The sequence below is a fragment of the Anarhichas minor genome, unplaced genomic scaffold (assembly GCF_050575085.1).
Source record: "Anarhichas minor isolate MPS153535 unplaced genomic scaffold, ASM5057508v1 ptg000042l, whole genome shotgun sequence".
In the NCBI taxonomy this organism is placed as follows: Eukaryota; Metazoa; Chordata; class Actinopteri; order Perciformes; family Anarhichadidae; genus Anarhichas; species Anarhichas minor.
Window position 1 is genome coordinate 343804 of NW_027466488.1, and position 27796 is coordinate 371599.

At 42.3% G+C, this 27796-nt stretch overlaps 1 protein-coding gene across 1 annotated transcript; it reads left to right on the forward strand.

Moving 5' to 3' along the window:
- On the forward strand, nucleotides 1–27381 carry lgr4 (leucine-rich repeat containing G protein-coupled receptor 4). The gene is made up of 18 exons (XM_076110264.1): nucleotides 1–1125; nucleotides 10683–10754; nucleotides 15276–15347; nucleotides 16220–16291; nucleotides 18518–18733; nucleotides 20113–20184; nucleotides 21299–21367; nucleotides 22005–22076; nucleotides 22308–22379; nucleotides 22560–22628; nucleotides 22713–22784; nucleotides 23145–23210; nucleotides 23365–23436; nucleotides 23529–23600; nucleotides 23755–23880; nucleotides 24358–24455; nucleotides 25095–25148; nucleotides 25283–27381. The coding sequence occupies exons 1-18, from the start codon at nucleotides 944–946 to the stop codon at nucleotides 26689–26691; spliced, it is 2937 nt and encodes a 978-aa protein (XP_075966379.1). The 5' UTR covers nucleotides 1–943; the 3' UTR covers nucleotides 26692–27381.
- The last annotated feature ends 415 nt before the right edge of the window (nucleotides 27382–27796 follow it).

Genomic DNA, 27796 nt, shown 5'->3' on the forward strand with positions numbered 1-27796 from the left:
TATCTTTCAGAGCAGGATCGCTACTATGGCTTAGTAAAATAACTATACTTCTTTCACCACTGGTAGTTTCACAGTGCGGTATTGGAACTTTAACTTAAGTAAAGGACCTGGACATTACTTCTTCCACCACCGCTTTTTTTTTTTTTTTTTTAAACCTGGTACACGTGGTTCTAAAAGAAATGCACTAACACATTACCCCCGTACGGGACCTCCATACGTGTGTGAACAGTTGTTACCTGACTTTTCTCCCCCCCTAGCTGCTCATGAGTGTGCAGCGGTAGGCTCTCTGACGTTGTGGTGCAGGTCTGGAGTGTTGCACAGGCCCAGTGCTGCAGGTTGTCCGGTAGGGTGCCCGCCGAGCTACAAGCATGCTGTTGATGTCAGGAGCAGAGGAGGGGAACGTGAGCAATAGCTGAAAACTGTCGGTGCTCTTCTGTAAGGAAACAAACCACGTTTAACTGAACGTCTCACCGCCACCGGATCAGCCCTTTAGCGACGCATTAGCAGGCACCGCTCGTTTCTCTTTTTTTGTGGTTATTTAATGGGACAGCGAAAAACGCAGAAAACGCAAGGTAGGCTACCGCTCCTGTCGCGAGCTCTGCTACTTTATTTTCATGGACTAATACGACACACGCACACACACACACACACGCACGGGGGGGTTGAGAAATGTTTCCCTGGAAGGTAAAACGCTCGTCTTCGAAGACAATGTTTGGTTGTTAACGCTAGCTGGACCGTTTACGTGGATATTTTGGGTCGGGCTCGTGAATGTATGAAGTGCTCGGACGTTGTATGTTGTTTTGAAAAGCGTCGGTCAGGCTTCATCTCTTCATGCCTCAAACCGACCAACCACATGAGAAGTCGACGTCCGGAATAAATTAAACCACAAAGAAAAAGGGCCCTCCTGTTTTCACCGCGGTCACCTGAACAGACGAGGAGGACAATGCGCGTGGATCTGTTTTGGATATGTTTGTGGTGTTTCCTCCGTCCTGGTGCCACCGGTCAAGGGCAGTCGACGGCCGTGTGTTCGCCCTCATGCAGCTGCGATGAAGATGGGGGTGCAGACTGCTCCGGGAGAGGGCTCACCGCCGTCCCAGCCGGGCTCAGTGCTTTCACCTACTACCTGTAAGTACTTGGCAACATGCACTGTGAAATACAACCTCAAAAACATGCCTGTGCACCTCAGAATGCCTCCCCGTAAAGGCCTGTGTTTACATCGCGAGTGACTGATGAACATTCAACACCATGCGGTAAACTTTCTACTGAATGGTCCCAACAGAGAAAATATGGCCTCATCAAGATGTTAAGAGTCTTTAAGGGTTTCTGGTCATCATCCAAGGTGCCAAAACGCCCAGAGTTCAGGTCAACTATGCACAGTTATAGCTGGACAACTTGTACTAACTTTTAATTGCAGCCAAAAAGTAAATCCTTCTCTGAAACAACATTAAATCAGCTTCCCATTTCTACTCTTGTTGTAATAGACATGCAAGACTGCAACTAAGTATTATATGCAATATCAGTTATTCAATCAATGATGTAAGAGTTGAATAAAATCGGTACACTCATAAATCTATAGAAGACGTATCTGCAGCTCTTTTGATAATCGAGTCATTTTTAAGGAAAAGTCACATTTTCTGATTTCCAGCATATCAAACATGTAGGTTTGATTCTTTATCGCATATGATGGTCGACTAAACTGAATATGTTTGAGGTGGTGGATCATCTTGGATTGTTTCAATGGACATGTCGCACTACTTTTTGATTATTTTTAAACTGAACAATCAAGTGAGAAAACAATCGCCACGTTCGATATCGAGAATAATTGTTAGTTGCCACGTTCAGTCTTTAAAATGTCAGAATAGTGAATAATGTCCACCACAAGTTTCAGGAGCCGACTTGCCGTCGACATGTTCGTTTGTTTCTCCAAAAACAAGTCCCTAATCAAAAATCTATTAAATTTACAATTGTATAAAACGTTTGAGCCGCTGGAACTAGTGTATGTTGAACACTTTTGTTTGATTAAAGACTAAATGATGAATCAGTAATCATAATTGTTGATGCAACTTGTTTGTTTATGAGATGTTATGTGACCGAACCGCAAAGTAAAGTTATGAGTGCTGAGTTCAAAAGCAGGGCCAGATTTAAAGTAATGCTGTGTAGATCATAACCGGCATTGTGTTTAATACAAAATAACTATGAGGGCCATTGATACATTGTCGCCACAAGTGTGATTAAGAGTCTAACTACTACTTCGTGTCAGGGCCCATGTTTCTTTTTAATAAAAAGTGAAGCGCTTGTGCACCAAGTAGGTCAGCTCTTTGTGGGGTGGCGCAGATACAGTTGATGAAGAAACTCCTCAGTTTGTTTCACAACCTCTGGGTTAATCATAAACTAAAGTAACCACCTTGGCAACAGCATTCAAAACAGCAATCTATTGTGGCATTTTGTTATTGCTACTCTCCCTCAGAAAACAAATAGAAGAAGTTATGACTTGAAGATCACACTCATCTGTTTGAAATGTGTTACTTGGTGAAGAAGTGGACCTGTGTTTCACAGCCACCGAGCCTTAAAGTTTTACAGTTTGTTCTTGTTTGGAGAAACCTTTGTGCTGTTTTGCCACCTCTTTAAGAATGGTGGCCAAAGCATCGCTACACCACAACCAATATGATGTGCAACTTTTAAATCGCCATTGGTAGGAAAGTGTTGGCTTAAGTAAACAGAGGTAGTGGATTCATATTCCAGGCTCTCAAGACATGTCACACGAAGGTCTACTGCTTACAGCTGAGACTCTCATCATACTTTCTCCTTATTATGGGCAGTCTGACATCTGGATCACAACTAAAGGATATCAAAAGCCCTTGCTGATGCTCTGCGGCCTTATTTTATGCCAAATTAGAAAACAATTTTCCAGATTGTGCTATCTTCTTGTCTGTGCTCTTCACGTGGGTATCTAAATGCTCTGTGACACATTTAAAGCACTAAACTGCCTCGTATATTCGCTTCAACCTCTTAAAAATATGTGAACGGTTGTTTGTCCCCCTCTCTGTCCCACTCTCATTTGTTCTCCTGGTCTCTTGAACTTAAGTTGTCCTCTCCCGCTCCCTTCGTCTTTTGTATGTGGAGCACTGGGGTTAGGGATCATGATGGATTAGTGAGACATATTGCAGCTGCAAGGGCTCCTTCTCTCAGGGCTAATGGCCCCACAATGGTCTGCTGATGTGGAAAGAAAAAAAAAAAAAAGAAGTGTTTTGTCATTAGAACATTTGAACTGAACTTGTACAAGTTTGTTTGCAGTCATTATGTCTTCACAATCGCTTTGATGGCAAAGAGACAATATATAGAATATATAGTCTAGTCAGCGGCAACAACTGGACGGAAGGTGCAAAGTTTGCACGTGTAGCACTGCTCAGATGTCAAGAAGTCCTCAATACAAGGACACATATTTCAGGCGATCTCTACTGTGTATTTGTACCTTTGCTCTAGTTAAATCTCATGGCAATAGAGGACCACACATTTTATAATAAATCATATGACGATGTTGGAGTGGACTCTCACCTCCAGCCCAGAGGGGCTTGAGTTTTGGCATCTGTGATGGAAACAGCCCTGTCACAGAAAAGCAGATGAGAGAAGAAGGAGGCCCCTCAGCCAGTAACAAAGCAAACACTCCTTTTGAAGGTATGTAAGCCTACCTGCCACCGAGGCTCTGCACACGACTTTAATACAGTGTGTGCATGAGCTCTTGTGCATTTTAAGGGAGCAAGACGGTGTTATTACAGATTGCGTCTCCGTTGTGTTAGCTCCTTTCATACCCTGAACAAGGTTGAGACTTAGGGGAAAAAGGAGGGGTGGCGTCAGGGGTCTTGCACTCTGCTGGTGGAGCTTCACCATTGGTGCCCTCAATCCATTTTTAACTGAATGATACTTTTGTTCTTGGTCAGCAGAGGTGAAAGGAGCCAGTCAGTGGAATATTAACGCTCTCTCCCCCCTCTCTAAGTCCCCAACACTGTCCTCCACTTATAGACCTATTCTCTCCCCCCCCCCCCCCCCATCACACACTTTCTAACTGCTAATGGCTGCCGGTTTTCTCAATCTTGTGCCAGTATTCAAAAATACAAATATTACCCCAAGCTGCGTTGGATAGACATGTATTCAACATAAATGGTTTGTATTGTAAGTAGGCTTAGTGTCTAATAGTATTAGAGAGCAAAGTCTTTGGACGTGGTAGTTTGTTTCTAACGATGACTGATTGCTTCAAAGTAAAGGCTGTCATGTCTTGTGGGACTCCAAATATGGATAAGTGGGAGAGGATGTGATGGGTTTTGGAAATGATGGCCAGATGCTTGAAAGTTAATTTGAAAAAGCAAATAATCTTTACATGCAACGTTCGTCATGTGGACTTGTAACGACTATCCTGCAGGTAATCCTCGGTAGCTGACATTTATACAGGTGGACTGTGAATCACTTTAAGTGGAGTATTGTCTGAAATGGAGCAGACGGGAGAGCGGCTAATTCTACATCCCACCGTTCAGCCATAAAATAACTGCTAAACCTCACAATCTTTCTGTTAATAATGTGGTATATGAAAGATAAGTTAATTTCTAAACGTGTACATATTTACTATGTGTTTTATTAAGAGTTGATGCATCACACACACTATATTTGATGATGCTGATTATATTTTGACTGAACTGTGTATAGTAATGCTTGTTATAGCATTGTTCCTGTCCTCACAGTGTCACGCTGAGAGGCCTGGGAGTGTGCTGCAGCAACAGTTTAATTATTGGTTACGCACAGCATCGGTGATTGTATGTTCTGAGGAAATTATGATGCATTGCACCACCGGCCTAATGTGATACAATACTTGTGAGGGGTGATGCAGCTACTCTTGTCTTGTGGAAAGAAGGAAGAAGTCTAGTTCTCAATCAGTGCCTGATTACAACAAATAAGAGAAGAGAGTGTTATGCCAGTAGACACACGATTTCCAAAATGTTACATAGAACTTAAATTAAAGGGAACTTGGTAAGATCTTGATTTTTGCAATACAGTTTATTTTCCAAAAATGTTTAAATTGTTAAATTGGGGGGGAGATAGGGGAAAGCTTGTCCACATCTGGAAATCAAGTTGTACTTGTTTAACAAAGAGATAAAGTTACATTATAAATGTAGAAGGAAGAGGATTTGAGAATAAGGATTTGGGAGTTTTTATGAAGTAGAATCGTTTGAGCTGCAGCTTGTTTCCGGGAGAAAACATGCTTTAAAAACAAATCTTTGCCAATTCAACTCAATTAAGTCCAAATGTATTGTGTTTTCCTGAACATGTTTACAATAAGGTGTTCTATGGTGTAGGACAGTGTTAGACGGATGAACGATACGGTAGCTGCATCTGCTTTCCTCTCGGCATTAAAGGTTTCATTATGGCCGAAATGCTGGATTGTAGTTTATTCAGACCACAGGGTCTTTGTTCGGGTGCATTTTTTTATTTTTCTAGGAGTGCGTTTGTTTCGTCCACTCTGCCACACAGGCTTGATTTGTGAAGTGCTTCACGGATTGTTGTCCTTCTGGTGAAACCTCCGGCAGGAGTCGATGAACTCTCAAGTTATGTCTCACTGCGGTTTCTTCCTTCTTGGCCTCAATCTAACTCCTTTCCTGGTCGTTTGGTTTTGTCAGGTGTCAAGATTTATTAAAGTCTGCCGGTGATAGCGGTGGCCGGAGGCATTATGTTGTCAGGTTGTCTGTCTGGAGGTACACTGTGGCTCACTAACGGAGGTAGATTCTTCAAATTTGGCACAAACCTCCACCTGATTAGATGTTACTGGTCAAAGGTCACTCAAACAGTCACTGTGACCTCACGTCCGTCCGACCCGTTCCCGTGAAAGCGCCGTCACAGGAAGGCCTTGAGGGAATGTCTTCAGATATGGTACACATTTCCACTTAAGGATGAACTGATTAGAATTCTGTGGTTGAAGAGGAAGGTCACTGTGACCTCACAAAACACATTTTGGGCCATAACTTAAGAATGTGTATGCTGAAGTGATGACATTTTGGACAGACATGGATCTAAACTGCAAATTGACTGATTGGCGGAGGCATGCAACTGCAAGGCAGTCATTCTAGTTTGTAATTATGAAGCTTTTTGTGCTCTTCAAAATAGTTTTACACAGATTCCCAACAAGCACTTTTTGTCAGATGAGCAGCACAACACTTACACCCAGTCATTTTGTAGATGCAAATATTTATTAACAAGTGGGCTCTTTGTAAGACTTTGTGTGGTTATTTAGTGGACGTGTCTTTCTGTAACCAGGCCAGGACTTACAAACAGCAGGTGCGACTGGCTGCAGATATGTGCTTCATTTCTGTGTTTAAGTGTTGTGGACAGCTGTTATAGTTATATATATATACAGGTGCTGGTCATATAATTAGAATATCATCAAAAAGTTGATTTATTTCACTAATTCCATTCAAAAAGTGAAACTTGTCTATTATATTCATTCATTACACACAGACTGATATATTTCAAATGTTTATTTCTTTTAATTTTGATGATTATAACTGACAACTAAGGAAAATCCCAAATTCAGTATCTCAGAAAATTTGAATATTGTGAAAAGGTTCAATATTGAAGACACCTGGTGCCACACTCTAATCAGCTAATTAACTCAAAACACCTGCAAAGGCCTTTAAATGGTCTCTCAGTCTAGTTCTGTAGGCTACACAATCATGGGGAAGACTGCTGACTTGACAGTTGTCCAAAAGACGACCATTGACACCTTGCACAAGGAGGGCAAGACACAAAAGGTCATTGCAAAAGAGGCTGGCTGTTCACAGAGCTCTGTGTCAAGCACATTAATAGAGAGGCGAAGGGAAGGAAAAGATGTGGTAGAAAAAAGTGTACAAGCAATAGAGATAACCGCACCCTGGAGAGGATTGTGAAACAAAACCGATTCAAAAATGTGGGGGAGATTCAGAAAGAGTGGACTGCAGCTGGAGTCAGTGCTTCAAGAACCACTACGCACAGACGTATGCAAGACATGGGTTTCAGCTGTCGCATTCCTTGTGTCAAGCCACTCTTGAACAACAGACAGCGTCAGAAGCATCTCGCCTGGGCTAAAGACAAAAAGGACTGGACTGCTGCTGAGTGGTCCAAAGTTATGTTCTCTGATGAAAGTAAATTTTGCATTTCCTTTGGAAATCAGGGTCCCAGAGTCTGGAGGAAGAGAGGAGAGACACACAATCCACGTTGCTTGAGGTCCAGTGTCAAGTTTCCACAGTCAGTGATGGTTTGGGGTGCCATGTCATCTGCTGGTGTTGGTCCACTGTGTTTTCTGGGGTCCAAGGTCAACGCAGCCGTATACCAGGAAGTTTTAGAGCACTTCATGCTTCCTGCTGCTGACCAACTTTATGGAGATGCAGATTTCATTTTCCAACAGGACTTGGCACCTGCACACAGTGCCAAAGCAACCAGTACCTGGTTTAAGGACCATGGTATCCCTGTTCTTAATTGGCCAGCAAACTCGCCTGACCTTAACCCCATAGAAAATCTATGGGGTATTGTGAAGAGGATGATGCGAAATGCCAGACCCAACAATGCAGAAGAGCTGAAGGCCACTATCAGAGCAACCTGGGCTCTCATAACACCTGAGCAGTGCCACAGACTGATCGACTCCACGCCGCATTGCTGCAGTAATTCAGGCAAAAGGAGCCCCAACTAAGTATTGAGTGCTGTACATGCTCATACTTTTCATGTTCATACTTTTCAGTTGGCCAAGATTTCTAAAAATCCTTTCTTTGTATTGGTCTTAAGTAATATTCAAATTTTCTGAGATACAGAATTTGGGATTTTCCTTAGTTGTCAGTTATAATCATCAAAATTAAAAGATTTGAAATATATCAGTCTGTGTGTAATGAATGAATATAATAGACAAGTTTCACTTTTTGAATGGAATTTGTGAAATATATCAACTTTTTGATTATATTATATTGTGTGTGTGTGTGTGTGTGTGTGTGTGTGTGTGTGTGTGTGTGTGTGTGTGTGTGTGTGTGTGTGTGTGTGTGTGTGTGTGTGTGTGTGTGTGTGTGCGCGCGCGCATAAATATGTATGTGTGTAAGGAAATGCTTCATATTCAAATTTCGTCCAATAAATTGTATTGGCCACAGGTCAGGACTTTCAAGTTGCTCACGCATCTTAATGATGTTTCAGGAAGAAATGTGAGTTTATTTTCTGCACATCTTTTAAATCTTATGTTGGGTTGTCGGAAGTGACGCAACACAACAGATTAGATGCATTACATGTGTAGACTAAAACCTCTTTATGCTCAACAGCAGAAATATGTTAGTTGATCTCAACAACAGATGTACAAGACCCCAGTGTATGTACCGTATTTTCCACACTATAAGGCGCACTTAAAAGCCTTTAATTTTCTCAAAAAACGACAGTGCGCCTTGTAATCCGGAGCGCCTTATATATGGATCAATTGGTTAATTGGTTGATCCATACTGGTTGTACACGGCGCTCTGTCAAAATGTTTCAGTACGACTGGTAAACTACAAAGCCGCACCGCGGTAAACACCGGTACTGTGCTTACTCCTAGTCCAACACCACTTGTGTGTATAAAGACCCCAAAATGGCACCTTTCAAGAGACACGCTTACGACGCTGAGTTAAAACTCGTTTTATACGTAAGTTAAACAATTTCAACGTTTGACTGTAGTAGCTTCTATTCTATGCGCCTTATAATCCGGTGCGCCCTATATATAAAAACAGTTCTAAAATAGGCCATTCATTGAAGGTGCGCCTTATAATCCGGTGCGCTTTATAGTGCGGAAAATACGGTACTGTTCATCTCATTCATTCTGAGCACTTTCATTATAAATTGATAGTCTAATTAAAACGCATAATTTCAGTATATGATGACTATGTACTGTTTAAAAACAAGTGTCATTGCCCCCAAGGAGACTTGATTTATACATTGTCTCCCGCATTTTCATTGTGCATTTAAATTTAACATTCAAATCAATCACACTATGCATAGTGTTTTAAAAGTTTGGTATGTAGTATAAATTTTCTGTTAACTGACTCGCACAGAAATTGCATTTTTGTATTTTGACTTGTAGAATATGTTCATACTTCACCTCAGCAGCCTTCTTTTCCTTTTCTCACAGCATGTCTGCTACCTCCTGAGATTCTCTCTGTGCTTCCTCTCTGCTAAAATAAAGCCAAATGGCACATGGGATAGAAATTTACTGATACCTGTTTGTAAAAGCGTTTAGGCTTGAAACCATTTATCACAGCTGCATTTTTAGTGTCCTCTTCAATCTATCTTAGCAGGGACAGGCCAGGGCCTTGATGAGTAAAGCAGCCACACACAGAGGGAGGGAGGAAGTGTGATAGAGTCATGCAGGCCTCCTGTTCTCCCCAGCCCTGCATGTGGTTCAGACCAGACCAGTCTGCGCAAGATTTAGTTAAACGGTTTAAAATGTGGTTAGGGATGTATCCATCTGACCACCAGTGGTGGCAGATCGGCAGCAGTGGTTGCAAAGCACCACCAGAGACATCGTCTGGGTAGAAAAGAACGATAAGGAGTGGTTGGATGTTGATGGATGTTTTGTTGTAGCTGCACAGCCTGTGTGGTAATTGGATAACCAGGTAAGTGGAGATGGGACACAGGTCGCAGGGATGATGAGGGTTCTGTCAGGGCCCGCCTTTTAAGGCTTCTGTGTGTGTGTGTAATTGGGACTGCAGCGGAAGGGCAATATGATCCTTGTAGGATTCAGGGGCCCACACACAAGGTCCTAGAGAGATCTGGCAGTGAAATTCAAGATGGCCAGTTGGAGAGTGAAAGGAGGGCAGGGGGTTGCTTAATTTGTGAATCCTGTATGTTTTTCCGGTCTTGATATGTCCCGCGTCTTCACATATGGAGGCGGGGGCAGGTTAGTGGATTCCTAATCAGATTAGGGATCCAGAGCTGAGTTTGCTCTCACTGGTCTCCAGTTGACCTGAGACAGCCTTTTGTCCTCTCTTCTAATGTGACAGTCCCTTACTTTAACACATTTAACCTATTTCCAATAGCAAATACGTATTTCTTTTTGTATTATCATAAAAATAAAACTCCTAAATTCACATTAGCTTTGTGGGGAAGCAAATCAAGTCCTGTGTGCATATCTTTCATGCTGCTACATGCCTATCTTTACTTGAAAAATGAAGATCCCTGGGGCTAAAGAGAAGGGATTTTTCAAGGAACTCATGCAGGCACAGTTAAAAGACTTATAACTGCCATAAGGGATGGGTGACACCACTACCCTGTTGGTTGTATGTCCTACGTGATGCAGCCAAACACCTTGTCATGGTAATATCTTAACTGCAGCATACTATGCAATAGCTAAGTTGATAAAGTAAGGCCTCATTCACAGATGATTATGTCAGTCAGTAAAACTTTTATACAACACTTCAAAAACCAAGGTTTAAAAAGGCTTCACAAGTACAAAAGTAATGCAATACAAATAATCAAAATGGTTAAAAAGTAAAAATACAATCTGTGTCGAGGAAGCGTCAGTGAAAAACCTTTTGAGAACAAAGTGATCTGTTGTTGGAAACCGCTTGAGGTTAACAGACTGATTTAAATGTATGAATGAATTCAGAGATTGTACTGTACTTTCTAACTTGACTTGTAGAATTTTGTTTCCACAGTGACCTGAGCATGAACAACATCACTGAGCTTCCAGCATTCGTATTCAAGAACTTCCCCTATCTGGAAGAACTGTGAGTACATGCCACGCTTTTTTTCCCCCCTTGCTAATGATGTATTTACTCTGTGCAATGTTGACATGAGGGCTTATGATATGCACCTGGGTATTTGAGTTTGGGCTGCAAAACACACAGTATTGGTGCACAACATGCCCTTCTTCTCAGCTGAAGAAGATAAGCGCAGCATTACGTGAGGCTACGAATCACTCAACCATTCATGAATTGAACAAGGGCGGTCACAAAAGGTGCAGTGGAGCTCAATTAAAAAGGTGAGGTGAGACAACATGTATTGAAGCTACGGTCACGTGACATCCTGTGTGGAGTTTTTGCTTTTAAGGGATTATCAGGGTGGCAACAGCACATCTGTGCTCTGGGGCTTTTGTTGAGTGGCGTACATCTAATCTTAGTGGGTGCTTGTTATTTCTTTACTCTTTAAACACTCCGCTGTCTGGCTCGGTGCTAGCTGGGAGTCAGAGATAAAGATCTGTCTACCTGATATCAGGTAACATGCAGCCCTGAGAAAGCCAAATGTCCAGTGAGCGGTTCCAGCTCTACTTTAACCGCTTTGCGGGTGTGTTTCTTCAGCTCTCGTGCATCTTTCAGCCGGGCCGGGTCTTCACCCTCTTCTTTTCCAAACACCGCTCCAATCTGCTTTGTCGAGAGGCAATTTACTTTTCATCGCATCGTGTGGAGGAATGCAAGGCAGGAAGGAAGAGGGCAAAACAATTGTTTCCATGGCAACAAGGCTGAACCCCCCCCCCCCCCCCCCCCCCAGCCTTGCTACCACTCCTTTCTCGTCTTAGGTCATCATAATGGATGGACTGTCGTCGGGGTGCCATTGATTGACATATGTCCTCAGTTCATGTGTGTGTTTGTTTAACCTTTTTTTTTGTTTTCTGGGAACAAATTGTCAGGCTGGTCTCAGTGGACTTTGGTAGATGACTGTCTCGCTCCAGGGCTGCAGCAATGTCAGTGAACCAGAGCATGGTCCCCGAGGGCAAAGACGAGGAGAGAAAGAGTTGACATAGAGAGAGAAAAGAGAGTGGGACGACCTCACGCAGGACAGGAGCGGAGACGAGGGAGGAATATTCCCTCCTTCGTAGTCACGCAAGCTCCTCCGCTCTCTTTCTTTCTTCACAAAGCTCCGCAGACGTGATGACAGATATTCTCTGTCTCCTCTGCAGTTTGTTTATAGTCTTGAAATAAGCTGACCGATAGGCTCTCTATATGTCTTCAGTAAAATGCGGCAATGACATCTGGGTCTAGATATGCTGCGTTTTGTTGACGGAATGATTTAAAGTGTATTGTTATTTGATATGTTTATATATATATATATATATATATATATATATATATATATATATATACTGGGTATTTACTTTATATAATAATAATTAAAGATTTGTTTTCTGTATGAATTTGACTGAAAGATATGCTAAAAAATCCATTTACCTTGATAACAATAATGTAACAATAACTATGTTTAAATAGGGCAGAGCATGACGTCCTATTTAGTGTTGGCTCAAATCTGATATGTTTGTTCTGATCAATTTTATTCTGATTATTTGAAGAGGAACTCTACACTAGGGTTTCTGGCAGTACACGTATTGCGTGTTACAACTGTTTTTTTTTTTTGCTAAAAATTAGCTTAAATGTGTCTGCTTGGGTTTTAAAGTTTGGTTCTTGCCGCTTTTCCCTAACTGGACGTAGACTCTGAGCTCCATTTCATACATTCATCTGTCCTGCATGAAAGAGACTTCAATGGCAGTAGACGCAGCACAAAGGGCCCCCGATTACTGTGCTGTATCAGAACTTAACAAGATATTTAGGGCAGGAAAGAACAATAATGTTAACATGATAAACAGCAGGGCCACAGCTATGTCCTGACACTCCCCCACAGTAACACAGACACACACACACTGTAGAGTGTCCAGTAGTGGGGCCACTAGCTCAGCTACAGCTCTGGTACACTCACAGGAACTCTCTCAAAGGAACCTAGATGTGCTTCTAGTGATCGTCAAAACTCCACCAGACACCCTAACCTTCCAGCAAAGACACTGAGACTTTGCCGTTGCATTTGGGAATAAAACACACCTGCTGATTTGATGCCAAATTAACCCAAAAGACAGAAGCTCCGTGGTCAGCTTACTCCACGGTTAACATTCTGAAATGCACCATAGGAGTGGTAGTTAACATCTACCCAAATTATTTTATGTCCACAGATACTTGAATATCTAACACACTTGATGATCTCGTGTGCTGTTGATTGAACCAGGAAAGTGACATTCTGATCCAAGCTGTAGAAGTTCTCCCACTGTGAGTCACGTTGACTGTGGGAAAGTCAAAGAGACTCTTACTTCCAGAACCAGAGGCGCCTGAAATAGCTCCTCTCACTTAGCAACTCTGTTACATGGTTATTGGAAATTGCAGTAAGTATATCTACATTGCCAACAGAGGAAATTAACCTACAGGCTTATTGTCACAGCTACCTGTACCAACGATGGTACAAAAAGGTGCGTACTACATGTGGCAGCCTGTCGTGGGGGAGTGGTGCTCATTTGCCACATGAGTTTGCCAAATCGAAAGTAAATTTATGTTGTTTCAGCAAAATTTAAATCCCGAATGCCTTTTTTTTGTTGGTGGTAAATTATGTTTGTCGCCCTTTACTGTCGGAGTGCAGAGCTCTTTGTGTGAATTTGCCATTGACAAAGGTAGACCTGTAGGAGTGGTGTTGCACAAGGAGAGGATTTAGCCTTTCCTCAACGAGATTTAGCACATTCTTCTTTCCTTGTCAAAGCCTCGGGGGACATGTACTGAATTTGTTGAAAGATGCAAGAGGAGGAGAAGCTCTTTATGTTGTGAAACCTGATGGATATCTGAATGATTTGTCAGACCATGTTTGCATGTGGTGGTTAGCGGCTTGTGACAACGATTGCATGTTCTGGGTTGTGTTTGAGTTCTTATGGAATTAAGTCGTATTGGTATTAGGCACATTGCTCACTGTATATTTGAAATCAACAAGAATGACACACCGGCTACAGGCAAGATTTGTGTCATTTTAAATTTGGAGGCGTCCATATGCGTGTCACAACTTGTACTGTAGTCGTGACTGTAAGTGCAGATTGCGGTCTTGTAATTGAAAGCTGTGGATGGTTCAGTGAGATAAGCAGCTGGTGGCTCTGATTCTCCGGTTAAGTGACATAAAGCCATTGCAGAAAAAAGAGGGCGCAACCTAATTACGTGAGTAAAAGAGTGCCAATCCTCAAAGGGTGAAAAACAATGTAAAGAATATGATGGGGAATGTGATATTTATGTTACTTTAATGTATTCATTTCAGGAAGGTTACAGTCTCCTGATCGCTCCACAGATCAGGAGATCTGTGGAGCTACACAGATCCAATGTTTTTGTTTGCTGCCATTTTCCATCCCATCTGTGGAGCGGAAGCTTTAGTGGACGATTAGGTCACGTGCTTCATGTTAGAGGTCTACCGACACAAATACGGTAAAATAACGATTGTTTGCAGCAGGAAAAAGCAAATAGCCGATTAATTGATCCGATATCGCACACGGATATCTTCAGCAAAAGTGACCTTCAAATGGACACATACGGCCCACAGATGTATTTAGGCTATATATACTGTGTATATACAGTATATATATTGGTTGAAAACTTTTGTGAGAATTATGAAAGGGAAAACTGTTTTGTTGGAGGGCTATTTGCCTACCACTGACATCAAGCTTATGGTAATTCACTGATTACTTCAGTCTCATCGGGGACTCGCAGCTATTCGTACTTGTGAACTATCAGCTTTGTTACGGAAATGTCTTCAGGTGAAGTAGCTCTGTGATTCAGGGAAATGTGTGGCACATGAGCAGTTTTGAGTCTACATGATGGGTACGCGGTCTTGAGCCTCGATTCTCAGGCTCACACCAACAGCAGCTCTTGTTGCAGGGAATTCGGTCTGGTCTGACTCACGTTGCAGAGTGATAAATCTGTTGCTAATCTCGAAGGCCAGTATACTTGGGCTATGTGTCCCAGTCAGCCAGTCCCATGCTTATTTACACCCCTGTTTCCTATAGACTTCCTGTTCCCAACAGGAAAGGGAGGCGTCCCCTCGGTCTAAAGTCATTCATGCAGGGACTGATGAAGCTTCCAACTGAAAAATGTTACAAGGAGAAGACTGTTGCAAAGCTGGACTGCTTGTGTCAGCCTCAGAGGGGTGAATCAGTTTTTCACGCACTGAATAGTAATGGTTGGGGGGCTCAGAAAGGGATCTAAAGAGGGGATATCCAGGAACAGCTCTAATCTCTTGTGAGTGACGGACTAAGTGACAACAGGCCATGGCACAGACACATGTCTTTGACACCCCAGGCCCCATGTTCAGCTTGAGAGCTGGAACCTAATCTACTGAGGCACAGGATGTGGAGGGGTTCTTTAAACACAACGCATTGCTTTATTCAGAAATGTATCTTGTAGCTTTGAAACATTTGAGAAATTTCCAAAATATATACGTGTGACTCTTTTCTCTCGCTACAGACGACTTGCAGGGAATGACCTGTCATTCATCCACCCTGAAGCCCTGTCTGGACTGCATCAGCTCAAAGTCCTGTAAGCATGCACCCTCCCTGTCACCACCACCGCCGTCAACACACACACACACACACACATGTGATGTTTTCCACACACTGGGGGAAAGAGTAAATAGTGCAGTTTGTGTTGCTGTCAGTTATTGCCACCCTAAACATAGTCATACAATTTATTTCCACCCTGGGATATACTAAATGGTTTTTTCCATCCCTTCCCCAACACTATCTGTGGCTGTGAAAACACCTAACACAGAATTGCATACAATTCCTGTGTAAAAATTAGTTCTGCGTAATTTCCATTGGGCAGCACACCCTAGGGTGCTTGCACAGACTCGGAACACATTGAACAACACACAAAGCGCTGCCCTGTTGATTCTGCAACAGGCCAAACGTTCAAAGTCCTGTTGATCGTCAGGTGAGGTCTTGGTTGCATGACTGAAAACACAAACACATGGAGGTATTTTATGTGCTTATCAAATCAAGGGATTCGTTCACATTGTTACCACACAAGTGAAAACAAAACAAGTATTTTGGCTATATTTAGCTCAAACAAACCCTATTTCTTTACAAATACTGCAACCATGTAAACATACACAATTTCACAGGCTTTTAAAAGTGAACATGAAGATGGGTACCTTCATAACTCAGTCTGTGTTTAAAGTTAAGTCATCAGCCTGGAAACGGTATCAGGAATCAGGAGAACTCCATGAAGACGGTGTCGCTCAGTGTGGAGCCACACAATCAACAACAAAACCGCACACAGGAGGCCTTCACAAAGCTCCCTCACATAGTTGGCAACAAATGTATCTGTGGATACATATTGTTTTAAATATAAAGTGCAAGAAAGTGTTGTGAGTTGAGTTGACGTCATCATTTTTGCCATTTTACCTGCAGAATGCTCCAGAATAATCAGCTGAAGACTGTGCCCAGTGCAGCCCTGAAGACTCTTCTTTCTCTCCAGTCTCTGTAAGTCATATGCCACACACACACACACACACACACACACACACACACACACACACACACACATATATATGCATTGTCTGCTCAAAGAACCTTGAGTTTCACTTTTAGGTAACTGATTTCTCGGTCTGACCGTCAGACGAGATGCGTTAAAGGTTTGTGTAAAAATGAGGTCAGTACTTGGGCTTCGACTGTCCTGATCGTTTGTGGCAGTGTTTGAAATTCTTGTGTCAAGGATGAGAGTGTTGTACTGTGTGTACTCCACCACGTCGGTCCACACTAAAATGTCTCAATGACTACCGGATTGATTGCTATGAAATTTTGTACAGACATTCATGGTCCTTTGAGGATAGATCCCAATTATTTCCCTCTAGTTCCACCATCGTGCAGTTCACATTTGTGGTTTTAAGTGAACTATCAGATGGATTGCTATTTAATTTAACTGTTCTTTGTGTCAATTTACGACCTGACAGTCTTGTTAGCATGAATGTAGACTCTTAGTCAGTTAAACATGTGCTGACTTCCTGACGAATACACTAGAAAATCACACTTTAAAATCAGGTATATTTACAGTTTTACAATTACAGTTTGTCAAACTTTACCATGCATTTAGAGTCGCATCATCTTACACCACCGTTCCTAGTGGAGTCACGTTGAGCATCAGATTGCTTCAACTGACTACATTCTGGCAGATAGTGGCCGTTCAGCAAGGTAGTTTAACATGTACCATACAGTATGTTACACTGCTGTGAGATGGGTTAGTATGAGAGTAAAGACTTCACTCTTTCTCCAAGTCGAGAATAACTGTTGAAATCTCAATTATTTGCTCAGGACTTTGTTGATGTCATGCAGGGGTGGATCCACACGTATCACATACTTTACTCTTCCTGCAGTGTTTGTTGTGCACTAAGCCCAGCCATAGCCCTGTGCAAATGTAGGTCAGTCTTATTCAGCAGATCTGTTGCTAACGTCTCTCTTCTTCTGTTGGATTGTTGAGTTTTCCAGGAACTTGTGTTTTTCCACGTGTTTACTCTTAACTGTCGGCCCTCTCACAATTTCCTGCTCCACTCGCACTCAGTTTTTGCATCGTTTTTCTGCGACTACTGAATGCCAGTTACATTGAGACCCATGATATGTACATGTCTCTATATTTGCCACCTCCAAGAACCAATGGAGGTATTAATCCAGCTGGAGAAACTTGCTGAAAGTCCAGCTTTCAACTATTATCACCCCTCTATAACCCTCCCCGTGTCCCTTGCTTCCCCTCTTCTTTTTTCACCCGCTCTTCTTTCTTTTTAACAGATGTCTTTTCTCTGTGAGGGTTTTAAGGTCTGTAGCTGAAGTAATATGCTTTGACAGAGCCAGTACTCAGTTTGTATAAAGTTTTAGAGAGCTGAATGTCAATCAAGACTGTTTTCCTTCCAGCCCAGACACTTGAGGAATTTTGAGGGAGGGCGAGACACTCAGTGAGGGAGGACGGCAGGAGAAAACAGGGTGGTGATGGTGAAAAGAACCCTTGTGCATTCATGATACTGCTTAAATATGAATGTCCTTCATACCACCAAGCTATTGGCTCCTGATCAGAATTTCATCTGTTACAATATAGCCAGCAGGTAACAGTCAACATCAGATTCCCCGAATATTCACATCATGAAACTTGAGAATATTGCTCTATTATATCACATACATTTTTGTTAGACATTGTGAAGTGAATACATCCGATTTACCGTCTGAGCTTCTACTCGTCTGTGTTGAGAGGAACCATTTTAGGTGCAAACACCATTCAGCTGCATATCTTTGGAGGTAAACAGGTTGTGACTAATGCACTTCAAAATGAGGTGCTGCTCTTTGCAATAACGGTTTTCCAAGACAGTTCAATGCCTTGAAGAAGTCCAAGTTTGGTTGAAATGATGGTGATAGAATAGAATACATGCTGCTTTGTGTGCAGCTCACTGCTTTTTAACCAACTGCGTAGAGACCAAAGGTCAAACCCAGGATAAACTAAATACACGTTAATAGATGGATTTGATGAACTTTGCGGTGCATGCTATTTGCTGCCTTGACCTAGAAAAGTGACAATAAAATGAAAGTAACGGTTGCGTTAAATGTAATATGATATTATAAAGCTTTCTTTGTTGTTTTATTTGCTGTTTGTAAGGCATTCATAGCAGCGTCATATGCCTGAGGTCAATAGCATATCATCCTTTTCCTTGTGCCTCTGTTCTGCAGTCGGCTGGATGCGAACCACATCACTACAGTTCCAGAAGACAGTTTTGAAGGCCTTCAGCAGCTGCGCCACCTCTGGTTGGATGATAACAACCTGACGGAAGTCCCGGTCAGTTCTCTGAGACACCAGGCGAACCTTCAGGCTCTGACGTTGGCACTCAACCGCATCTCGCACATACCAGACAACGCCTTCGCGAACCTTACCAGTCTAGTTGTGCTGTAAGTATATTAACCTTCTGTTCTAATTGTGGTTGGTAATATAGATCTGCTCAGTAGTGTTAAAGTACAAATATTTACTGTATATATATGTTTCACTATTGTTTTTGACCAGTCGGCCTTTGTCACAATGTGCAGGGTGAGAAAATAAAAAGGGCAATACTCACCAAATCACACAGTGCAGTCAGCTGTGTTTTACGTCGCCACTAAACAAAGCTACAAAAATACTCCGAAGGAAAACATTTGTAAAGTAGCTATATCATGAAACGATCAGTCACTTGGTTAAAAATGATTTGGACGATTACATATCATGGCATTTGATCAATTAAGGTTTTTGCTGGGACATAATTTAAAATGTTGAGTATTTGAGTAATAAACAGTCTCGGGGTCATTAAAATAAACTTCCCCACGACAGCCAGGAGGACTTTGCTTGCAGTCTTCATAGACCTATAATAACGCAGCAGGAACAACCTGCTGGATTACTTTTTTTAAAAACATTAATTAACCAGGTACACTGACTAAGAACATTCTTGTGTTGACACCTGGGGGAGTAGCTGAAGAAGTGAAAGTCAAGAGGTTTTCTCATCTGATCTCTCTGTCTGACTTTGTACCATCCAGTTAGTAAAGTCTGACTGTGCTGCTAGTTCTCTGCTCTAAATTAAAGAAGCTGTAATTCCTGTATAGTTTTTCATGTATCATATGCATTATTCTGTCACCACAAATCAATGCAAAGTACCTCTCCTTGTTTCCTGCTCTAGCTCTGAATGTATCCTCTGAGCGACTGCAAATCCGATTCCAAACACAAACATACTGTAGTATTTATTTCCACTGCTTACAGTCAATAAGTCAACAAAACGGGTAGCTACTCATGCCCTGCTGTGTTTTTGCATACACTTTTGCAGTGAAATATGCCATTGGGGTTTGAATGCTAACAACACTTTGAAAAAGTAGCTCGACTCCGAGCATTAATGTAAAATCAAGATTATCTTGATGTTTTATGCATGGAGGAGAGCTAAAGCCTTCCATTAGACTAGAGGAGCGGGTACAAATATGTGGCACATTTACAATCTGTGGGATTGTTCCAAACACACACACGCATTGAGTGGTATTGCTGCAGGGTTAGCATAAACTCGTCAGGGTAAACAGGAAGTAAAGACCTTCAACCTATTAGGCGAGGATAGCCTTCTGCATACACGCATACAGTAGAGACACCTGATTCACAAATCACACGCTACCGTTTAGAGATTATTTGTGGAACCTCTCACAAAAGCTGCAAAACAAGACTGAAATAAAACCCGTGATGAATGTCATAGATTATTTTAAAATCTGTCGTGGTATGAAAACTCACAGATGTGTGTGTAAAACTGCTTTTGCTTTTATAGACATCTTCATAACAACAGAATTAAGGAGATAGGAGACACCTGTTTTTCTGGACTCGTGAACCTGGAGACACTGTGAGTGCACAGTCATACAGTAGTTAATGTGTGTGTGTGTGTGTGTGTGTGTGTGTGTGTGTGTTTGCGCTTGTGTTTGTGTGTGCTAACAGCTCCCCCACCCACCTCTGCTCCGGTCCTTCAGACATCATTGTGTCCACTTCCTCCTTTAATTGCTCTAAGATAAATAGAGCAAAGTACATGATGCTTATCAAATCTGCCCTCCCACTGTTCACTTCCTCCTGCCACACAGCCATGAACAATCTTTAAGTGACGGCCTTACCTAATGGCAAACAGCTACTGTACAACACTCAGGCCCTTACAGGAGACTAGGGATGTCCTCATATTTTTTTTTTTATCCCAATCTCAGACATTTAATATGGAATATCTGCTACGGCTGATCCAGTCTTTACATGTTCCTACATAATAAAACAGCGCAGTGGACACTAGGCCACACATAGGCCTATATAAATATTATTAAAGGCAGTTCTGCAACGGTTCAAATGCAGTTTACGTTAACATCAGAACTTCGTAGGCGTTCACCATGCTGCCAGGATACTGCCTTATTTAATTGCTGGTTTGCAGTTTATCTGCTTGCGCTGCTTCACGTTGTGATGAAATGATAATCATTCATTGATAAGACAGAAGATTTACATTTTTAATAATGGATTATCATTTTAGCAAAAATGCCAAACATTTGCGTTTTCCGCATTCTCAAATTTGAGGATTTTCGGCTTTTCCATCACTTCATATTTTTGTACATTGATTGTATTCTGGTGTTGGACAAGAAGCAGTGTGAAGATGGACTCTTATGAATGACTAATAATATATATTTTTAAATCAACACTTTTCTATAAAACGTTGAACTGGTCATTGGGATTCTGTACATTGAGCATTGGTACTGGTTAGTTGTTCATTGGTTATTGCTGCTAAAAGAGTAAATCATTTAGCTCCGCTAGCAAGTCATTTATTTTATGAGAATGATAACGATGCTACTTGTCTTAGTTATTAGTTAGTTGTAGATTTTTTGGTTTTAATGTACCATTGATTAGTGGACTGTAGTGGAATGAATTTGTGACGTCAAAGTGCAAGAAAACAGCGCTGACGTCCTGAATCTCTCTCTGTCTCATCCTAGAGATCTTAACTTCAACAACCTGATGGTTTTTCCCAAAGCTATAGAGGCCCTGCCCAAACTCAAGGAACTGTGAGTATATCGTGCTGTTTCTCCTCCATTTTGTACCGAGACTAAAGTCAAGGACCAGTTAAATCATCAGAAAGAGAAGGACATTTCTAATGTCTTCTAGTTATTATATGATTCAAAACACACACATATCTGAGAAAGTAGCTCTGAACTAAAAAGAATAGAGCACACATGCAATGAAGCAAAACAGTTGTAACTCATTGAATTGTTGAAATCACAAATATTGTCTGTCCCTATTCACATACAGATCAGGTAAACAATGGCTCGCATCCTATTTATTTTAATATTATTACATTTTTACTAATTGGGAAAGAAATCTGAAATCTTAAGTTTCAACATCTGTGCTTTTATTTTGAAGGCAAAACAGCTCAAGTCTTATTTCCTTGTTTTCCTGAAGAGTGCGTTGTTTAGTTAATGAAAGGATTATCAATTGACAGACCTTGATTTCTGTAGCAGACAGTGATAGTCAATTCACACCTTTTTGTTTGTGCTTTTTTTTTGGTTGAACTGTGCAGTTTGCCTTATGCGGCATAACGTTTTGCATTTCTTGAAGCATACGTCAACTTAACTTACACATTATGTCAGGGTTTCATATTGAGCAAAGTGTCTTCACGCCGTGTCCTTGATATTCTTCCTGCAGCGGGTTTCACAGCAATGATATTGCCTCCATCCCTGAAGGGGCCTTCCATAACAACCCCCTGCTGCGAACCATGTAAGGTCAAACTCACTGACACTACTCAGAAACAGACGTAGCACACTAATAACTCACTTTTGCACAAATGCTTCCATGGACTGTGTACAGAAGGCTTTCTGGTAAGCACAAATACAGTATTAGCTGACCGCGTGAGGCTTCAGTAGATGAATGTCCAGAAGATGGTGCCATTCTCGCATAGTAAATGATTTTGGTTTGAACTTTCCCCCTCTGCTCTTGCTGCCCTCCCAGACATCTGTATGACAACCCGCTGTCCTTCGTGGGCGCTTCGGCTTTCCAGAATCTGTCTGACCTGCACTCTCTGTAAGTCCCGCAGTTAGGCACGACTCCTGACAAATCAGTGTGGAAAGGTTTTGTCTGAACTTGGTGACTTAAACACTTAAAAAAAAAACATACAACTTAAGTGTGTTTTGAATCCATTACGACTCACGCTTTGATGTTCTGACTTTGTGATGCTACTGTTCGTCACCATGTGTGTTTCAGGATGCTGCGTGGGGCCAGCATGATGCAGGACTTCCCCATCCTTACGTGGACTAATAACCTGGAGAGTCTGTAAGTGAACTTGGATGCAGCATCGTTTCATGCTTGTGCTTTTTGTGTGTCTCAGGATTGACTGATTCGACTTTTCATTTTCAGGACCCTGTCGGGAACCCAGATATCGTTCATCCCCGCTGATCTGTGTGAGAACCTCAAGTTGCTTCGGACGCTGTAAGAGACCTTTTCCTTTTCCTTAGACTTTTGTCCTGCAGTAGTGCTCAAAATATATCTTCTGCAAATAATTGTACGAACCGAAGATCATTAGGAATTTAGCGGGACAGTAGAAATTGTCCCAGTATAGTTTGATGGGTGAACTATAGTTTTAACACCGCTACAGACTGGATTTTAATCATTCGTTCAAAAAATGTGGCATTTTAGGAAAGGGGGCATACTGAGGTATCAGGGAATTCTTTGTAGACCAATTGTATCTTACAGAGTGGAGCATGACTAACAATCCAACTTTCTGTTCTTCATTCCTCCATTTGAAATAGTCCCATTTATCTGATGAAGCTGTTTGTTTTCCTCCATCAGAGACCTGTCCTACAATGAGCTCAAGGAGCTGCCATCCCTCCAGGGCTGCATCCGACTGCAGGAGATGTGAGTGTTGAACATGTAGCTGTCAGTTCACAAAGCTTAGACGACAGATTAGGATTCAAGATCAAAAGATTATAATATAATAACACAGAATTTAAGTATTAACGGTAATCGTGCTTGTTTTATAATCGGTTCAAATCTTGTTTTCAATCTACAGAAGCTTTCAACACAACCGTATTCAACAGATAGACAGGGACACTTTCCAGGGGCTCTCTGGACTCCGTTTACTGTAAGTGCACTCGGTCACACGCGCTGGAGGCTGTAGAAACAAATATTTGTGCGTGGATTGTGAGTTCACTGCGTTGTTGTTGTTTTACACAGGGACCTGAGTAGAAATGAAATCCGAGTTATCCACAGAGATGCTTTCCTCTCCCTCACTGCGCTCACCAACCTGTGAGTATGACTGATGAGTATTATTGTTATTATTGAGTTGTAGTATTTTACCACTTCCGATCAGGATGAGTACAGAACTCTCCAGTCACATATCACTCAATGTTACTGTTGTGTACAGAATTAAACTGCTGATGTCTTTTCTTTTCTTTTGCAGAGATCTGAGTCTGAACTCTCTGACTGTGATTCCAACAACTGGACTGAGCGCACTCAGTCAGTTGAAACTCTCGGGGAACCCGCAGATGAAAAATGTCTTGACTGCAAAAAACCTGCCCAAACTCAGGTGAGGAAGAACTTCTGTGGTCCACTGGCAAGTTCTGTTATCTGAAGTGTTTTGTGTTTGGTGCTGACTTTGTAATTGAAATTCTATTCACTCACTAAGGTCACAAGATGCCAATGACTCATAGAAAATGTTTAAGGACAATGTGATTTGTAAAGTTGTAAACCACGAAATTGTACACGGTTTAGCTACACGTTTGGAATAAATCGCTGAAATCTAATTTTCCCAAATAAAGATCACATCATTACAGTAAGTAGCCCATTCACAGATAGACAATCTTTTTTAGATCTTTTCCCTTTTACCTCAAATGATTGATATATACATATGAATATAAATTGTACAAATACAAATATTAACTCTGCAGGTCTGTCAAATATATTTGCAGTTATATATGCTAATGTGATGTTAAGATTCTGGACAGTCTGTATGTTCAACACAGGATGCTCACAGCCTCTCTGAATGATGGTTATTTATCTGTAGGTCCATCTCTGTCCCGTATGCCTACCAATGCTGTGCTTTCGTTGGATGTGACTCATCGACGGGTTCATATGAGGAAAACGACGTCAAGAAATCTGCAGGTGGGAATGCTGCAGTCAGGCTTTTTCCTTGGAGCACTTTACATGTTAGCTAAACAATTTTTGTTTTATATACGTACATGAAAGCGACTAAAAATATCAAAGAAGGGTGTTTTACATTAGCCTCCAGGTGCATGAGCATATTAACAGCATTCTTTCTTGCCAAACCATCAGATGTGAATGTTGGACATGTGCCAGTTTTGCTTTGTTTTACTTTTCTACCTGCTCTGGCATTAGCCTGCATGTTTTTGTTTAACTGTTCACAGATTGTGTAGTACAGTATTTCTATGTGCATCGGTTACAATGTTCTGTTGCATTCAGTAACTGAATGCAACGTTAACAGCAGCAGGAGCTGAAATGACAACTAACAGCAGCAGAGAGGAGAACATTTTTTTAAAGTTTGACGGCAACGGTGTGATTGGCTTAAAGAAATCTGGTTGGTTAATTTAAAGTGAACGCCCACAATCAGCTGATGGAGTAATCACAGGGAGAGAGAGACTGAGAGATAAAGTAAAGAGTCTTCCTGACTGAACTTCTGCTTAGGCTTCATTTTGTTAACATACTTCCTGCTGTATACATCCCACTTTTGAATTAAGATCACCTTTTTAACATTTGCATTTTTTTAATTTATTTTTTTTTTAGGACGGGAGGATGTGGAAAGAATTTCAATGCTTATGCATTGCTCTCCTTCCCCAGGTAAGCAACAAACCGCTTTTAATATCTTTTGTTATGCGTCTGTGTATCAATTTTGAAGAGCTTTGAAATAATCTAAAAGATAAATTGCAAAATGAACTTAACTTTTGAGCAACCACATTGTTTCCTGTCTTCAGGAGCCTTCAAGCCTTGTGAACACTTGCTGGGTAACTGGATGATTCGTCTGACGGTCTGGTTCATCTGTCTGGTGTCGTTGGTCTTCAACAGCCTGGTGCTGGTGGCCACCTTCTCCCCCCCACACAGAGCCGCAGGCCATTCCCACTCCCTAGCTCCGTCTCTTTCCCCAGCCCGGCTTCTGATGGGGCTACTGGCCCTGGCCAACCTGCTAACAGGCATGTATGTCGGCGTGCTGACCGTGCTCGACGTTGCCACCTGGGGCTCGTTTGCTGAGTTCGGTGTGTGGTGGGAGATGGGACCCGGCTGTCAGGTCACAGGAGCTCTGGCCGTCTTCTCGTCAGAGTGGGCGGTCTTGTTACTCTCACTGGCGGCCGTGGAGCGCAGCGTGGCCGTGCGTACGATACTCGGCAAGGTAATGATGTCACCCAGGAGGAACGTCGGCAGCCATCGCGGGTGCTGGAGAGGACATCGACGCTTCAGCCTTGCTGCGGGACTACTGGGGCTGCTGGCTGCTGCTGGAGCCTGCCTGCCTCTCCTGACTTTAAGTGACCAATCGGCCTCTCCTCTCTGCCTGCCCTTTGCTGGTGGAGAGAGTCCAGCTCTGAGTGTTACAGTTGTTCTGGTGCTGCTCAATGCGCTGGCTTACTTGTTCACTGCAGCCGTGTACACCCAGCTGTACTGCCACCTGGGCAGGGTGGAGCTGGCCGATCCGGAGCAAACGGGTGCCCTGCGACACGTGGCCTGGCTCATCTTCACCAACTGCATCTTCTTCTGCCCCGTGGCAGCTTTCTCCTTCGCCCCGCTCTTAACTGGCTCTACAGCCGGCGGCCCAGAGATCGCCAAGTCTGTCATCCTCATTTTTTTCCCGCTGCCGGCCTGCCTGAACCCAGTGCTGTATGTGTTCTTCAGCCCGGCCTTCAGGGAGGACTGGCTGAAACTACGCGGCTGTGGAGGATTGACCAGGGAGGTGAAGGCTGGTGCTGAAATTCACGTAGATGCTGGTGGCGGAGGGTCGGAGCTCACAGACAGTGGCTCCTCCACCCACCTGGGCTTTGACTGTGGGATGTACTCCCAGCTTTGTGGAGAGACTGTTGTATGCGAGCAGTGTGAGGCTGCACTGCATGCCAGGACCTGCTCCTCTCCCTCGTCCTCCACAGTCTGTAGACACTTGATGAAGTCTCACAGCTGTCCCACCCTCCTGGCGGGAGCTGCAGTCTGCCAGCGTGCTGAGGGGTTTTGGGCAGACAGCAGCACACCCTCTGCTCAGTCTGAGTACGCAGACGAGGGGGACTCGTTTGTGTCGGACAGTTCAGACCAGGTTCAGGCCTGTGGCAGAGCCTGCTTCTGTCAGAGCAGAGGCCTTCCGCTGGTACACTACTCATACAACATACCTCGAGTCAAGGACTGAGGACGCTTCAGAGCTCCATTACGTCTGTGCACAGATCTCTCTGTCATGTGAATTTAGATTCTACAAGAATATATAAACATTTTTATATCGAACAACAAAATGTGCCAACTACCCTGCTAAAAGACTTTTCAGCAAGCACTTACGTTTGTAATTACTGTGTAAACGGATGCAACCAATCATTTAAAGGGAACTTGGTGTGCTTTTGGAACTTGGAGACCATTTCTACTTGAGCTGAACTGAGCACATCATGTTACAAACTGGTCAGCAAAGGATCTTGCAAAGGAAAATCTTGCCACCAGTGCCTGCATCTTGCTTTCGATTGGATCTCATTATGTCGCCAGCCTCAATGTACGTGTCAAAGATGTTGTGATTTCTCTGTTTTACCTGTGCTTATAAGCTTTTTCAATTTGAATTGTTACACATCTTGTCAATTTTTAGGGTTTCTTCACAGCTACTGTTGATTTTATACTTTGATTTTATTTTATTTTTTTACATAAATGTAGCAAATGTAATAATCATCCTAGACTTTTCTGTGTGAATGTAACTTTCAGGTGGTCTTCACCTACCAGAGGGGAATAATGTAACGTCGGCAATAACCTCTGCCCCGCCTGCCTGTGATCGTGATCTATCGGCGTGAGGATGGTATAACTAAGCGCCAGTCTATAATAAACATGTCTTTGCTTTAATTTACTCAGACTAAGAATGTGATCAAAGTAGCAGATATCCCTGTTATAGCAACAGCTGTGCTTGGTGGCGGTGAACAATGTTATTTATTGTTTGAGCAGCAGGAGGGTGGAGATGATTTCAGGTGGCCTTTGAATGATGAATATACAATATCACCCAAGCATTCACCAAAACAACAGCACTTCTCTTTGTTAACTTCTTAACCAAAAACTATTCCACACATGAAGTTTTAGGTCATTATTGTCATTGGTTCATTTTTACATCATTTTCTGAGTTTTGGCCGTCGTGCTGTTTGATTATCAATCTTTTACTTTATTTTTCTTACCTGCAGAGCTTCATCAAACCCAACAAGCATTTCGTTTTCATAACAGTAGCGTCTCAATAATTAGATAATACCTGCTTTCATCAGATGGTCAGATTA

Excerpts from the sequence above, each read along its gene's own strand:
- lgr4 (XM_076110264.1), top strand. The coding sequence starts at position 944 with ATGCGCGTGGATCTGTTTTGGATATGTTTGTGGTGTTTCCTCCGTCCT. Across the intron at positions 16,292-18,517 it reads CTTCTTTCTCTCCAGTCTCT|TCGGCTGGATGCGAACCACA; the intron begins GTAAGTCATATG and ends TCTGTTCTGCAG. Across the intron at positions 20,185-21,298 it reads CTCGTGAACCTGGAGACACT|AGATCTTAACTTCAACAACC; the intron begins GTGAGTGCACAG and ends GTCTCATCCTAG.